At 35.4% G+C, this 17,440-nt stretch overlaps 1 protein-coding gene across 1 annotated transcript in view; it reads left to right on the top strand.

Annotated features, from left to right (window-relative positions):
- Positions 1–17,440, top strand: part of KLHL4 (kelch like family member 4) — a 105,438-nt gene that overhangs the window by 33,267 nt on the left and 54,731 nt on the right. The window contains exons 2-4 of the mRNA XM_024988618.2: positions 8,365–8,532; positions 8,896–9,032; positions 14,474–14,670. Coding sequence (XP_024844386.1) covers positions 8,365–8,532; positions 8,896–9,032; positions 14,474–14,670 — 502 coding nt within the window. The remainder of the gene's footprint in view (positions 1–8,364; positions 8,533–8,895; positions 9,033–14,473; positions 14,671–17,440) is intronic.

Below are 17,440 nucleotides of genomic sequence, written 5' to 3'. Positions count from 1 at the left end.
GACTTTGATGCATCATTTATAATAATTAAATAACAACAAAATTTTGAAATATATTGTCTGAAATATTAACAACTGATAAGCCTTCATATATGGCAAATGTTTTGGATTGAATGGAAATATTTTAGTCTCTTGTTTTATATGATCTATATATAATATTTCTTTATAAATAACAATTTCAGTAATTTACAACAGATAATATCTTAAAATATGATCACATATGATATTGGGCTCACCAAAAATTCATTCAGGTTTTCCCATAACATTGTACAAAAACCTGAATGAACTTTTGGGCCAACCCAATATATTAAAAGACTTATTTGACTTGACACAAAAGAATGCATCATTTCTCCAGAGAAAAATCTACTACTTACTACAGATTTAAAATTTTGCTTAATTTACATCACTCAAAATTATGATATCTGCATGACTACAAGGTTATATAATGTGCATAGCTATCTTAGAAATAAGAAGTTTTAAGTTTGTGATTTGCTGTTGAGATTTAATTTATCCACTTCCAAGACTCCAAATGTAGTAAAGTTCAAGCTGTATTTGTGCTCAGTCACTTCAGGTATGTCAGATTCTTTGTGATCCTATGGACTGTAGCCTGCCAGGCTCCTCTATCCATAGGATTCTCCAGGAAAGAATACTGGAGTGGGTTGCCGTGCCCTCCTTCAGGGGATCTTTCCGACCTAGGGACTGAACCTGTGTCTCTTACGTCTTCTGCATTGGCAGGTGGGTTCTTTATCACTAGAAAGTTCAAGCTACAATAGCATTTAAAAAGTGCATAAATTATACCTTCATCAGACATTTACTGAATGCCTTCTATTTGCCAGGAAAAGCACATGGATGAAGCTTTAAAGCTCTCTAAAAGAGTCAGTACAAATATTTTATTTAAGGAATAAGGTTGTCCCCTGGATATAAGAGAACAACTTTTAGTATGTACAAGCATTACCATATACAGAAAAATATAGAAGTTAATTTTTCTCAGCAGTTTTATATTACCTCAGTATGAAAATGACCTTTTCTATGATGAGTTTTAGGAACTAAAGCAACACCATTAGAAGACATTTTAGGAGCTAAGGCAGCACCATTATAAGAAGGCTAAGTTGCCATTTAATTTCCATGGCTCACTTGAAAAGTAGAACTTACAAAAGAAAAACAAAAAGTATGAAGATACTTGTGAAATACTTAAATATTAATTTATGCACTCTGTTAGCACCACCTGGTTCTTTTTTTTTTAACCTTTTTTTTTTTAATGTGGATCATTTTTAAAGCTTTTATTGAATTTGTTGCAATTTGGTTTTTGTTTTATGTTCTGGTTTCTTGGCTGTAATCGAACCCATACCCCTTGCATTGTAAGGCAAAGTCGTAACCATTGGACCACTAGGGAAGTTCCTTGCTCTGTGTTATCACAGCATTTGAACTATAGTAAAAGACACATTCTCTAAAATAACTACATTCAGATTTTCAACTTAAAACTCAGAAGCTTGCCAGTAATGTCTTTACAAAGTATACTTTCATTTTTTAAAGTTTATATTTCCAAACAGCTTTTCAAAGTGGCCACCAAAATTATCACACCCTCACCATTTTTTAAGATACTGCTTTTCATTTGTTCTTAAAGTAATATTTTACAAAAGAGCTTTGCAGCAAAAATCTCAAAGTTTTATTTTTCTGATATCTATTTTACTGCTAATCAGAAAAATAGGGAATTAAAGTATTCTTTTTTAAAATATAAATTTATTTATTTTAATTGGAGGCTAATTACTTAACAATATTGTATTGGTTTTGCCATACATCAACATGAATCTGCCACGGGTGTACACGTGTTCCGCATCCTGAAATTAAATAAAAATCATATTGTAAAGCTTCTGTGATGTCAGCACAATGATGAGTTAAGAAGCTCCAGACTTTTGTCCTCTATGTAAATATCAAGTAAACAATTACAGATTGATTTAAAAGGCTTTTGGGGAGCTTTGGAAGGAAATCAAGGATATACAGCAGTCAAGCACATCCATAAAAAGTCATATTCAAATCAATAGGAAATTTCATTGCATTTACGCTTGCTCTTGTACCAGGGTGGCACAACACAACTGGACGTAGGCAGCTTATTTCTTGATTTCTCCCTCAAGTTACAAGAAATGTGTGAACTTTTTTGCTACATTCTTCCCTATCCACAAGATATGCAACAAACTGATTTCAGTATTGCCTAACTCAGTGTTCAGATGAGAATACCAGTGTGGTTTGAATTCCAGGTTAGAAGTCACAGAAAGTAGTGGCAGATACCCATCTCACATGCATGTGAAAAATGTAGAAAGACTATAGACCCGTGGAAACCGGGGGGCAAGAGATTATAGGCAAAGGAATATGGTAGAATATTTAAGGCCCAACAAAGAAGCAGAGATGAGACATAGAGAAATTAAGACATGTATAAGCAGGTGTGTGTATGCGAGATTGGTATTAAAATGCGCATATGCAAGTCCACAGATATACATTCTCAAAAAAGGCCTGAAAAAACTTCATCCTTCATGCTGGGCAGATTAGTGAAAGACATTCCCCACACTGAACCATCATGCAAAGATTAGGAAAAGTGGCTGTTTTTCCAAACACCCAGTTTTAACAAAAGATCATAAGACATGCAAAGAAACATGGAAACATAGCTGATTCAAAAGGAGCAAAATAAATATCCAGAAACTGACCTTAAAAAGTCACATGTTTTAAAATTTCTAGACAAATAACTTAAACAACTTTCTTAAGTATCTTCAAAGAGCTAAAGGAAAACACAGAAAAATAATTTAAAGTCAGAAAAGCAATATATAAACAAAATAAGGATATCAAGAAAGAAATAGAAATTAACAAAAAAAAGCAAACAAACAGAAATTCTGGACCTGAAAAATACAATACTGAATTGGAGAATTTACTAGAGAACTTCAATAACAGACTTGAACTTGCAGGAAAAAGATCTGTGAATTTGAAGAGAATTTATATGAACTTGTGATCATAAGACCAGTTAAATGAACAAGTTATATGAATTTGTGAGTCCTTACAATTATACAGTGGAAGTGACAAATAGATTCAAGGAATTAGATCTGATAGAGTGCCTAGAAATATGGACAGAGGTTCATGACATTGTACATGAGGCGGTGATCAAGACCATATCCAAGAAAAAGAAATGCAAAAAGGCAAAATGGTTGTCTGTGGAGGTTGTCTGAGGAGGTCTTTCAAAAAGCTGAGAAAAGAAGAGAAGCTAAAGGTAAAGGAGAAAAGGAAAGATACATCCATGTGAATGCTGAGTTCCAAAGAATAGCATGAAAAGATAAGAAAAGCTTCCTAAGTGATCAATGCAAAGAAATAGAGGAAAACAATAGAATGGGAAAGACTAGAGTTCACTTTAAGCGAATTAGAGATACCAAGGGAACATTTCATGTAAAGATGGGCACAATAAAGGACAGAAATGGTATAGACCTAACAAAAGCAAAAAATATTAGTAAAATGTGGTGAAAATACACAGAAGAATTACACAAAAAATATCTTCATAACCCAGATAACCATGACGATGTGGTCACTCACCTAGAGCTAGACATCATGGAACCCAAAGTCAAGTGGGCCTTAGGAAGAATCACTACAAGCAAAGCTATTGGAGGTGATGGAACTCCAGTTGAGCTATTTTGAATCCTGAAAGATGATGCTGTTAAGGTGTTGTGCTCAATATGCCAGCAAATTTGGAAAACTCAGCAGTGGCCACAGGACTGGAAAAGGTCAGTTTTCATTCCAATCCCAAAGAAGGGCAATACCAAATAATGTTCAAATTACCACACAATGGCACCCATCTCACATGCTAGTTAAGTAATGCTCAAAATTCCCCAAGCCAGGCTTCAACAGCACTTGGACCAAGAACTTCCAGATGTTCAACTTGGATTTAGAAAAGGCAGAAGAACCAGAGATCATATTGCCAACATCCACTGGGTCCTAGGTAAAGCAAGAGAGCTCCAGAAAAACATCTACTTCTGCCTTATTAACTATGCCAAAGCCATTGGCTGTGTGGATCACAACAAATTGTGGAAAATTATTCAAGAGATTTGAATACCAGATCATCTGACCTGTCTTCTGAGAAATCTATACGCAGGTCAAGAAGCAACAGTTAGGTTCCAAATTGGGAAAGAAGTTTGTCAAGGATGTATATTGTCACCCTCCTTACTTAACTTATATTCAGAGTACATCATGCGAAATGCTGGGCTGGGTGAAGCACAAGCTGGAATCAAGGTTGTCAGGAGAAATATCAATAACCTCAGATATGCAGATGACACCACCCTTATGGCAGAAAGTGAAGAGGAACTGAAGAGCTTCTTGATGAAAGTATAAGAGGAAAGTGAAAGGGCTGGCTTAAGATGCAACCTCCAAAAAGACTAAGATCATGGCATTTGGTCCCATTAGTTCATGGCAAATAGATGGTGAAATAATGGAAACAGTGAGAGACTTTATTTTCTTGGGCTCCAAAATCATTACAGATGGTGACTGCAGCCATAAAATTAAGACACTTTTCCTTGGAAGAAAAGCTATGACCAACCTAGACAGCATATTAAAAGGTAGAAACATTACTTTGCTGACAAAGATCCTTCTAGTCAAAGTTATGGTTTTTGCAGTAGTCATGTATGGATGTGAGAGTTGGACCATAATGAAAGCTGAGCACCAAAGAACTGAGGCTTTTGAACTGTGGTGTTGGAGAAGACTCTTGAGAATCCCTTGGACTTCAAGGGATCAAACCAGACAATCCTGAAGGAAATCAATCCTGAACATTCATTGGAAGGACTGATGCTGAAGCTGCAGCTCCAATACTTTTGGCTACCTAATGTGAAGAACTGACTCATTGGAAAAGACCCTGATGCTGGGAAAGATCGAAGGCAGGAGGAGAAGGTGATGACAGAGGATGAGATTGTTGGATGGCATTACCGACTCGATGGATATGAGTTTGAGAAAGTTCCTGGAGTTGATAATGGACAGGGAAGCCTGGCGTGCTGCAGTCAATTGTGTCACAAAGAGTCAGACATGACTGAGCAACTGAAGTGAATTGAACTGATATGAACTTATCAAATCTCAGAAACACAAAGAAAAAAGTGAAAACTGTGAATGGAACCTTAGAGAATTAAGACTATCATCAAACAGAACAATATATTCAGAACTAAAATCCCAGATGGAGAAAAGAGAGAAAATGGGCAGAAAATTTCTTAGAACACTTAATAGGGTCTTGGACATATGTTATCAATGAATACTTGAATGGAAAGGTGTTTAAAATGTTTCACAGTATCATACCATATATTGTTCATTTACACACACACAAAAAAATGTACTTTAAGTAAACAAAAATCTGGCAGTTACCATCTTAAACAAGTAATCAATCATCTTAGCATCACCAGCAGTGGGGCAGCTTGACATTCTGTATCTCTACTGATGCACTAAGAGATGCACCACAGAGTGAGAAATTGTAATTTAAAACTACTAAGAAAAGAAAAACAAACAAACAGAAAAATCCAAGTTTTAGGACATTATACAAGAATTCAGAATGGTTGAAAAAGCTAAAGGTCATAATGGAAAAAAATGCCAGAAAGAAGTATTCCTTATTAAATTAAGAGGAAAGACAAAATAAAAAAGAAAGAAAGAAAGAGAGAGAGAGAGAAAAGACATAACCTGATGGATGTATAAATTTTGACTAGATCCTCGATGAGGAAAAAAAAAGTTTTAAAAGACATATTAGAACTATAGGGGCAATTATTCCATATAAATCTATCATATTAGATTTTACTGAGCTATTCATCTCAGGTGTTGCAATGGCACACCTTAAGATGTGAAGTGAAGTGAAGTGACTCAGTCGTGTCCGACTCTTTGTGACCCTGAGGGCTGTAGCCCACCAGGCTCCTCCATAATATGTAGAATATTCTTATTCCTAGTAATAGCTATGGTGAATGATGTTGGATTTGTGATCCCTGAAGAAGATTTAGCTTTGGGACCAGGGACCAGGCTTGATCACTCAAAAGCTTTTGTGTAGCAGAGTTTTATTAAAGTATAAAAAGAGATAGAGAAAGCTTCTGACATAGACATCAGAAGGGGGATGGAAAGTGCCTCCAGTCACTAGTCTTATCAAAACCTTATATACTTATATCAGACCCACTCCCACAACATACATCTTAAATTATCAAGATTAGAACTAACAACAGAAAGGTCTTACCAGACCCACTCCCACAATATAATTTTAAGATAACAGGATTAGTCAGAATGTTCTTAAGAAGGAGAAACATGTCCTTGAGCAGGATACATTGTTGTGATATAGTTTAAGATGAGTTGTTGTGTTGTGTAATCATTAGCTCTGAGCTGAGAGAAAATAATGTCTTATGTGACTAAGACAAAGCAATGTGGAAAAATTGTCCTTTTCCCCTCCTTGAGAGCACTGTGCCCCTTTCTCCTCCTCAGGGACCCTGGACTTCTTATCAACCTACCTAAGAATTTACTCTTTCACTAGGAGATAAATGCTTATATATTCAGGGATGAAGTGTCATATTGTCATAACTTACTTTCAAATGATTCAGTAAAACAGATAAAGTACTTGTGGTAACAGTTAAAAGTTTGTGGGTCTTGTGGGACATTATATTTTCATTCTTTCCCTTCAATTTTTCTGCATATTTAAAAATTTCAGTGTCAAATATTTTCTAAATTCTTGACATTCGTCAAAACCATTAGCATAAATTCATCTCTTCTATGATTGTGATTTGTGAAAATACAAAGTTGTAACCAGTCAATTAGTAAATATTTATTGTGCTCCTACTTATATACTTAAAAAAGAAGAAATAATGGTAGTGAATTCCCAAAATTTGAGGAGAGATATAGATTTGAAATACAAGTATCTAAATGAACTTTTTTTAGGATAAACCAAAGACACCCAGACAAACTATAATGAAACTGTAAAGGACAGAGTTGTCTAGAAAGCAGCAAGAAAGAAGCGACTCAGTACATACAAGGAATTATCAATAAAATTATCAATAATTTTCTGAGAAGAAACCTTGCAAGACAGAAGGCAGTGGTATGATATACATTTGTCCCTCAGTATCCATGGAGAATTGATTCCAGGACCCACCACAGATACAAAAATCTGTGGATGGGTTCAATCCATGGATATAAAGGGCTTACTCTAAATAAAGTGCTGAAAGAAAAAAAAATCTTGAATATTCTGTATCTGTAAAAGTGGTCCCTTTTACATGTGGCTCAGTGGTAAAGAATCCACCTTCCAATGCAGGAGACACAGCACATGGTTCCATCCCTGGGTCATGAAGGTCAGCTGGAGGAGGAAATGGCTACCCACTCCAGTATACTTGTCTTGAAAAATCCCATGGACAGAGGAGCCTAGCAGGCCACAGTCCAGAGAGTCACAAAAAGTCAGATATAACTGAGTGACTGAGCATGCAAGCAACCTTATCATGGTAATCATTTCACAATATATATGAATATCATCATCACATGGCACATCTAAAATTTATTCAATGTAATATGTCAATTATATCTCAGTAAAACAGAAACAATATAAAAGATGGAAATATGTTTATTTTCTTGATGGGAAACAATTGTAAACAATATCATGGAACTCTCAGGCTTGAGATTCTCCAGGAAATATCTCTGATGTGCAATGAATACTTCATGGAGCAGCTCCAGAACATAACAAATTTGAAAAAATATTTCAAATTATGCCTACAATTCTACCATATCATGCCTAATGATTTAACTGTGATGTCAATAAAATTTTTTAAATGTGGTTTGTATTTTGAAATTTATGTTTGTGCATATAAAATTAGCATGACGTCTGCAGCTGTACTACACATAACTACATCCATGGTTACATTCCAGATATAAATACTAACCATGACACTTCACTTTAATGGAGGTTGCTGCTAAGTCACTTCAGTCGTGTCCAACTCTGTGCGACCCCATAGATAGCAGCCCACCAGGTTCCCCCGTCCCTGTGATTCTCCAGGCAAGAACACTGGAGTGGGTTGCCATTTCCTTCTCCAATGCATGAAAGCGAAAAGTTAAAGTGAAGTTGCTCAGTCGTGTCTGACCCTCAGCGACCCCATGGACTGCAGCCCACCAGGCTCCTCCATCCATGGGATTTTCCAGGCAAGAGTACTGGAGTGGGGTGCCATTGCCTTCTCCATAATGGAAGTTATGGAGCAATAATAGTAAAATATTTAGAATTGGTGGGCAAATATTGTTTACTTTAATTCAATTTATTTCTTTTAGGAGTGATGTACCTAAATTTCCACTGGATATTTGCACACTCACTAGGAGAAACAAACCATATTCTCACACTTATGCCCCTTTCAGACTGGCTACACAGCATGCTGAAGACATGAGTGTTAGCAGATTTGAGGAGCAGTTCCATGCTGTAAACCATGCACAACAAACTCTTCAAAAAATGGAGAACTACTTGAAAGAGAAACAACTGTGTGATGTGTTACTCATTGCTGGACATCTCCGGATTCCAGCACATCGGTAAGTATACTGAGTATAGCAAGTATGAATGAGAAAGTATCAGTCCATTGATTACAAATTGGAGCTTTGAGGAAAATAGATTTTTATGTCATTATATTAAAAATGCATTAGCCCATATGATCCATGTCACCCTGTGATATTTAGAAGAGCTAAACATAGAGAAATTAATGAAGAAAAGCAGCACAAATTATCTACAGAAAATAAACTTAATTTACTTTTTTAATTTCACTATAATTTGCTGAAATATGAAATATATACACAGAAAGCATTCTTATCAGTATTACACATTTACTGACTGTATTTCATGCTTTTCAGTGAGATTATGGACTGTTTTAAGTTCCTATGAAACATTCCTATTTCTAGGTTGGTTCTTAGTGCAGTGTCTGATTATTTTGCTGCGATGTTTACTAATGATGTGCTTGAAGCCAAACAAAAAGAGGTCAAGATGGAAGGAATTGATCCTAATGCACTTAATTCCTTGGTGCAGTATGCTTACACAGGTAAGTGCTTGGTATGTATTAACTCATTCAATCCTCACAATATCTCTGTATCTTATAACTCACATTATTATTAGCCTGTGAGTCTATTATTAGTTAGTGAGAAAACTGAAGGATAGACCAGTTAAGTAAATTTCCTAAGATAGTAAGTGACAGAGTCAGCATTTAAATTCAATAGTATAAAAGAGGAAGAGGTAAATAATATGCTATAAAATTTGGGGCCATGAGAAAATATAGCTATATTAACACAAAGAGCATGTCTGTCTGTCTCTCTCTGTGTCTCATGTTGTGGATACATTCTCATTTGTAAAACTAAGAGTGGAAATGGAATATTCTACCTCTATAGATTTAGTTTCATTTCTTGAAATAATAATGTCATATTTACTCAAACCATAAAACAAAGGTAACAGGAACAGTTTGGGGGCCAAGAAACATTTATTCATTCATTCATTCCAAATTTATTGAGGAATGATTGACAAATATAATCATATATATTTAAAGTATACAACTTGATGATTATATATACATAGGGCTTCCCTGGTGGCTCAGACAGAAAAGAATCCACCTGCAAAGTGGGAGTCCCAGGTTCAATCCCTGGGTTAGGAAGATCCCTGGAGAAGGGAATGGCTACCCACTCCAGTATTCTTTTCTGGAGAATCCCATAGACAGAGGAGCCTGGCATGCTATAGTCCATGGGGTTTCAGAGTCGAATATGACAGAGCAACAAATACATGCACACACATATACATCAATTCAGTTCAGTTCAGTTCAGTCACTCAGTCGTGTCCGACTCTGTGACCCCATGAAGTGCAGCACACCAGGCGTCCCTGTCCATCACCAACCCCCGGTGTCCACACAAACCCAGGTCCATTGAGTTGGTGATCCCATCCAACCATCTCATCCTCTGTGATTCCCTTCTCCTCCTGCCCTCAATATTTCCCAGCATAAGGGTCTTTTCAAATGAGTCAGATCTGGTGGCCAAAATATTGGAGTTTCAGTTTCAACATCAGTCCTTCCAATGAACATCCAGGACTGATCTCCTGGTTGGATCTCCTTGCAGTCCAAGGGACTCTCAAGCATCTTCTCCAACACCACAGTACAAAAGCATCAATTCTTCAGCACTAAGCTTTCTTTACAGTCGAACTCTCACATCCATACATGAGCACTGGAAAAACCATAGCCTTTTTAGACAGACCTTTGTTGACAATGTAATGTCTCTGCTTTTTAATATGCTGTCTATGTTGGTCATAACTTTCCTTCCAAGGAGTAAGGGTCTTTTAATTTCATGGCTGCAATCACCATCTGCAGTGATTTTGGAGCCCAAAAAGCAAAGTCAGTGGCTGTTTCCACTGTTTCCCCATCTATTTGCCATGAAGTGATGGGACGAGATGCCATGGTCTTCGTTTTCTGAATGTTGAGCTTTAAGCCAATTTTTTCACTCTTCTCTTTCACTTTCATCAAGAGGCTTTTTAGTTCCTCTTCACTTTCTGCCATAAAGGTGGTGTCATCTGCATATCTGAGGTTATTGATATTTCTCCCGGCAATCTTGATTCCAGCTTGTGTGTCTTCCAGTCCAGCATTTCTCATGATGTACTCTGCATAGAAGTTAAATAAACAGGGTGACAATATATAGCCTTGACATACTTCTTTTCCTATTTGGAACCAGTCTGTTGTTCCATGTCCAGTTCTAACTGTTGCTTCCTGACCTCCATATAGGTTTCTCAAGAGGCAGGTCAGGTGGTCTGGTATTCCCATCTCTTTCAGAATCTTCCACAGTTTATTGTGATCAACTCAATCAAAGGCTTTGGCATAGTCAATATAGCAGATATAGAGGCTTTTCTGGAACTTTCTTGCTTTTTTGATGATCCAGCAGATGTTGGCAATTTGATCTCTTGTTCTTCTGCCTTTTCTAAAACCAGCTTGAACATCTGGAAGTTCACGGTTCATGTATTGCTGAAGCCTGGCTTGGAGAATTTTGAGCATTACTTTACTAGCATGTGAGATGAGTGCAATTGTGCGGTAGTTTGAGCATTCCTTGACATTGCCTTTCTTTGGGATTGGAATGAAAACGGACCTTTTCCAGTCCTGTGGCCACTGTTGAGTTTTCCAAATTTGCTGTCATATTGAGTGCAGCACTTTCACAGCATCATCTTTCAGGATTTGAAATAGCTCAACTGGAATTCCATAACCTCCACTAGCTTTGTTTGTAGAGATGCTTCCTAAGGCCGACTTGACTTCACATTCCAGGATATCCGCCTCTAGGTGAGTGATCAAACCATCGTGATTATCTTGGTCATGAAGATCTTTTTTGTACAGTTCTTCTGTGTATTCTTTCCACCTCTTCTTAATATCTTCTGCTTCTGTTAGGTCCATACCATTTCTGTCCTTTATTGAACCCATCTTTCTTGAAATAGACTAGAGATCTCTTCAAGAATGATGGGCTCAATAAAGGACAGAAATGGTATGGACCTAACACATATACACACCTACCCATATAATGGAATGATTATCAAGATCAAGGTAATTCACACATCTCATATAGTTAACCCTTTTTCTGTTGTTTTGTTGGTGAGACCACTTAATATACACTTTTACCAACTTTCAAGTATGCTGTACCCAATGCTAAGTTGCTTCAGTTGTGTCCAACTCTTTGCAACCTTAGGGACTGTAGCCTTGCAGGCTCCTCTTGTCCCTGGGATTCTCCAGGCAAGAATACTGTAGTGGGTTGTGTGCCCCCTTCCAGGGGATCTTTGTGATCCAGGGATCAAACCTCCATATTCTATGTCTCCTGCATTGTCTGAAGGATTCTTTACCACTAGCAACACCTGGGAAGCCCATAGTACCCAATACCATACTATTAACTATAATCACCATGCTGTACTTCATATCCTAGAACTTGTTATAACTGAAAGTTTGTACCCATTAATCTACATTTCCCCATCTTCCCTTCATACCTCTATTTCATATACAAGTGATACCATATAGTATTTTTCTTTCTTTATCTTATTTCAGTTAGCATAATGTTCTCCAGTTTTATCCATGTTGTCACAAATGGCAGAATTTCCATCTTTCTCATGGTTGAATATTATTCTTGAGTGTGTGTATCACTTTGTATTAATTCACTAATCTGTCAATGGACATTTAAGTCATTTCCATATTTTGTGAATAATGCTGAATAAACATAGCAGTTTATGGGGCTGCAAAGAGTCAGACACGATTTAGTGACTAAAGAAAAACAACAAAACATGGGAGAGCAGCTACCCCTTTAAGACCCAGTTTTTCTTTCCTTTGGAGTGGAATTACTGGACCCCATGGTAGTTATTTGGCCACCTGATGCGAAGAACTGACTCATTTGAAAAGACCCTAATGCTGGGAAAGCTTGAAGGCGAGACAAGAAGGAGATGACAGAGGATGAGATGGTTGGATGGCATCACCAACTCAATGGACATGAGTTTGAGTAAGCTCTGGGAGTTGGTGATGGACAGGGAGGCCTGGTGTGCTGCAGTCCATGTGGTCACAAAGAGTTGGACATGACTAAGCAACTGAACTGAACTGAACTGATGGTAGTTCTAATCTTTATTTTTTTTTAAAGAGCCTCCTTACTGTTTACCATAATGGTTGACCCAGTTTATATTTTCACCAACAATGTACGAGGGTTCTCTTTTCTCCAAAGCCTCACCAACATTAACTGTCTCCTCTCATTTTGATAATAGCCATCCTAACAGGTGTGAGGTGATATCTCATTGTGGTTTTAATTTGCATTTCCCTGATGCTTAGTGATGTTAAGCATCTTTTAATGTATCTGTTTGTTATTTGTATGTCTTCTTTGGGGAAAAAAAATGTCTATCCAGATTCTTTGCCCATTTTTAATTGTATTATTTGCTTTTGTGCTATTGAGTTGCAGATATTTTCTCTCATTCTGCATGTTTCTTCTCAATTTATTTTTGTATCCTTTGTTGTGGAGAAGTTCTCTAGTTTGATGTAGTGTCACTTGTTTGTTTTAGCTTTTTCCCCTGTGCTTATGGTCTCTTACCCAGGAAATTATAGTCAAGACCAAGGAGCTTTTATGCTGTTTTCTTCTATGGGTTTTATGGTTTCACTCATTGAGAAATGAATATCATTCTTCATAACCAGGCCAAGTTTCAATGTCTATGACAGGTGAAACTTTATATCTGATTCAGAGAATAGTTTGTACTTCTGAGTTTCATGAGATAGAGGCAGGGCTCTCCTTTCAAAATCCAGATAGGAAACAATACAAGAAAGTCTGCTAATGGACTGGATCCTTTTACAACATATTTTAAAGGTTGAACCAAATACTGTAATATTATATTTTATAGTTATGCAAATAGATAGCATCCATATTATGGTATTTTATAAAGCAAAATTATAAAATAATAATTCATAGTTTATATAACCCATATGAAATATTATTTACAACTTCTCTAAGCATGGCTAAAACAAAAATATAGAAATATAACCTATCAAAATAGTATAACATTTACAATGATTCATCAGTAATTCTTGCTTAAAAATAATGATACATCAATAAAAATTAAACAGCTTAAATTGCTCTGATCTAGATTTTTAAAAATCTTTATGGGTATTTTAGCAGAATCTGTTTTTGTACCTAAGAAAATAATCATATAAGCAGTTCTTTATCTGAGGACACTTGGCAGCATTTTCTTTCTTTTAAAGAAGTGCTAGTGATTAATTCCAGGCATAATATTTGAGCAAAGTCACCCTAATAGGCTAATAAATGCAGATGCAAAAAAAATTGACATATAAGCTTAATGTTCTTATATACCAAGACATTTTCCCACACAAATGACAGATACCTGTATAAGTCCATCATATGATCCTTATGTGAAAGTGAAAGTTTAGTATCTCAGTCGTGTCCGACTCTTTGCCACACCATGGACTGTAGTCCGCCAGGCTCCTCCATCCATGGGATTCTCCAGGCAAGTGTACTAGAGTGGGTTGCCATGTCCTTCTCCAGGGTATCTTCCCGACCCAGAGATTGAACCCAGGTCTCCCACATTGCAGGCAGATGCTTTACTGTCTGAGCACCAGGGAAGCCCCATGATCTTTATTTAATGTATCATAAAGTTTCTTGAGTCCTAGTGTAGACAATATTTGATATTAGATTTATATACAGGTCTAAGATGGTATATAAACCAGAAATTGCTGTTCTTTGCAATGATGATACTCACAGTTCATTTGCTCCTGTTGTTTTTTATAATCTTGCTCCTTTCAGCCACCTTGTTAGTGTTTGTACAGACTCACTTGCATATATTCACCTCAAAAGGCATTCCCTAAATAGTCACTGTACGCTAGAAAAAAAATAACCTTATTAATGAGATAAATTGAAATTTTTAGCTCTCTAGCATATTTGTGTCTTTCTTTATGGAATATATAATCATTCTTTAACTTTTCAAACAATCTAGGTATCCTGCAATTGAAAGAAGATACTATTGAAAGTTTGCTGGCTGCAGCTTGTCTCCTGCAGCTGACTCAAGTCATTGAAGTCTGCTCCAATTTTCTTATAAAGCAGCTCCACCCTTCAAACTGCTTAGGGATTCTATCATTTGGAGATGCCCAAGGCTGTACAAAGCTCCTAAATGTGGCATATAGATACACAATGGTAACATCAATTGATTCATGTTGTATTTATAATATATTAACACAATATCTAACCTAATGAAATGTTTACTGATATGTATGTTTAGAACCATTCCAAGGTAAAGATTATAAGGTTGGGATAACATTAAAAAGCAATATAGATTTACATAATTTTCAAATTACTTGCATATAATAAATATTAGGTAAAAATATCAGTCTGGTTGATCTGTATACAAACAAATTTCACATTTTTTAAGCTAAAAAGATTTAATTAAACCTCAGAACTTTGAGAAGTGAAAATATTAGCAATAATTAAACTGGACAAGTATATATTTCAAGTAGAATCCACAGTAATAAGATTAATAATTTCTGTGATGTTTTTATATTATTAGAACTTCATAAAGTTGTACAAATTATTATTTCTAATGAAATTTATATATCATTCAATATGTAAAAAGGAAATTTTAATGGCTCAGTGTTAACTGGAGGAGCTTAAAAACTGTCTAAATTAGTAAGTCAGACCATCCTATTGAATGAACTTTTTATTTTCCAATTAAAACATGTATTTTGGTTTAAAACAATTCACAGTTCAATTCCTTAATTAACTTAAAGTCCCTCTCAATTCTACTAGTAATTATAATAAACTAAATCAACATGTTTAATGTTAATTCTTTAAAAGTTGCATTGGATAAGACTACCTTTATTCAGTCAAGTGACAGTGACATGAAATATAGATTATCTGTAGGGAGACAAGTAGACAGAGGATATTAAATAAATCCTTACCATTCATGCTAAATCAAATTAAAAGATAAAATTTCAAGCTAAGAAATAGCTACATTTATTTAAGATTCAAAAATAAAAGACAAGTACATAAAAGTGAACAATAAAGAATCACAACTAAAAGCAACAATAAAATTAATATTACAATTCTATAATTCAGATATATATAATTAAAAAGTATTTCTAGAGTTTTATATAGACCTTAAAATTTTCAAACTTGCAATATTTAGATTCTCTAAAAAAGTTCTTGTAAAACTTCCCCACTGGTGTTCCCACCCTTGGTCATTTTTCAATATTTGAAGTTTTAAACATGTTCCTGAAATGATACCTTTATATCGAGAATCATATTATAAAGGATTGACATTTTAACATGTTATTTAATTATGCTATTTATATTCATATGTCCTAAATAGAGATGCCACATAAACTATAGAACAGCAGTTCAAAGGTTAATCCTACTACAAAAGCCAAACATGAAAACTTCCTGTTAAATTACTTAAATTCTTGAACTATGTATTAACAGTTTCCTGTCTGGTGTCTTACTCTTGCTGACAAAACACATTCTGATAAACAGCTTGAATTATTTTTGTTGCTCAAAATGAACTTGTCTTCCTTTGCCTATTATGTGACTGAAACTGAATGCTAAAGCAGGATGTACATAAAAATGCAATAATGTTGTCTCCTTTAATCCCTCTTTAGTTATTTTAGTGTCTATTATAAATTTGGTAAAATATGCCAAGATCATGCTATAATAATGATTTTATAATACTGTATTGATAATATAAAATGCAAATAACTTTAATGTCTAAGAATAATATTAACTTCTAAGAATTTAGTCATTTGAACCATAGACTGAATAAACAGATCGTCTTCTGTAATGTGAGTGGGCCTCATCCAGAAATATCCTCACAGACACACCTAGAATAATGTTTGGCCAGAAGACTCCAGTGCTGAGTCAAGTCGACACATAAAATTGACCATCACAGTCATATAAATAGTAGTCTGCATTGATGAAACATTCAGGAAATAGGCTATATTAATTTAATATGATTTAACACAATGTAATTGTGGATTTTAAAAGATGAATACCAAATCAAGGGCACACACATACACACACAAAAGACACTTTGGAATGTGATTAGAAGAAAGCATTTACCTTGAAATTAGGAGTAAAATAAAACAATTTAAAATTAATCTTTAAGCTTGACTAAATATCTGTTTTATAGTACTGGATATTTCAGTGCCATATGTATATCATTTAATTAGCCATTGAGGTTTTATATACTAGGCTAATCTTCCTCTTTTTTTTTTCTCTCTCTCTCTATTTTTATTTTCTTTCATCAGACAGTAGATAGAAAGGAGAACGAGATATGGGATCATGCATAATAGTTATACAACTTCAAAGTTTACATACACTACCAGTAATAGGTAGCCATAAGTTTTGGAGTGTTTTATCTTTTTCTTAACCCTTTCATAAAAATTATGTCATTTATGAAAGTCAGTTGCAGTATCAAATAAAATGAAGTAGACCTGAAGGCATAGATATGAGTCCACACTTAGCCATTTACTGTGCAGGAGATCAAACCAATTCACAGCCTGTTATCTCATCACAGTAATTACACTTTCCACAAGATTGCATTGGTGATGACTTAATGTTTCTAAAAGAAATTTGTAAAGTATGAAGTGCTGTACAAGTGTAATGAATTATTAGTTTTAGTACTAAAGTCACCACTGTGCTATAGGTGAGAAGGTTTTCAACAAGGAACATCTGCTATAGTAAAATCACCAGTTCTCCCCCTGGTGCTTGCCTTAGTCACAAGGAGGATCTTTGTCGAAAAAGGCAAGTCAACTTGGAATTTAAGGTCTTAGAGCCTCCTGTTGGGACTATCAAGCTTGATGATTGATGTATGGAGAATTTTGTTATTAGGTTAACTAAGTTTCACAATGAATAAACTCAAGGGGATAAGTGGTTCATTGGCAGAAGTCTCATCTCCCACAATGACTAAACTCAG

The sequence above is a fragment of the Bos taurus genome, chromosome X, assembly GCF_002263795.3.
Source record: "Bos taurus isolate L1 Dominette 01449 registration number 42190680 breed Hereford chromosome X, ARS-UCD2.0, whole genome shotgun sequence".
In the NCBI taxonomy this organism is placed as follows: domain Eukaryota; kingdom Metazoa; phylum Chordata; class Mammalia; order Artiodactyla; family Bovidae; genus Bos; species Bos taurus.
Note: the sequence above shows the minus strand (reverse complement) of the source record. Positions and strands in the feature narration are given on the sequence as shown.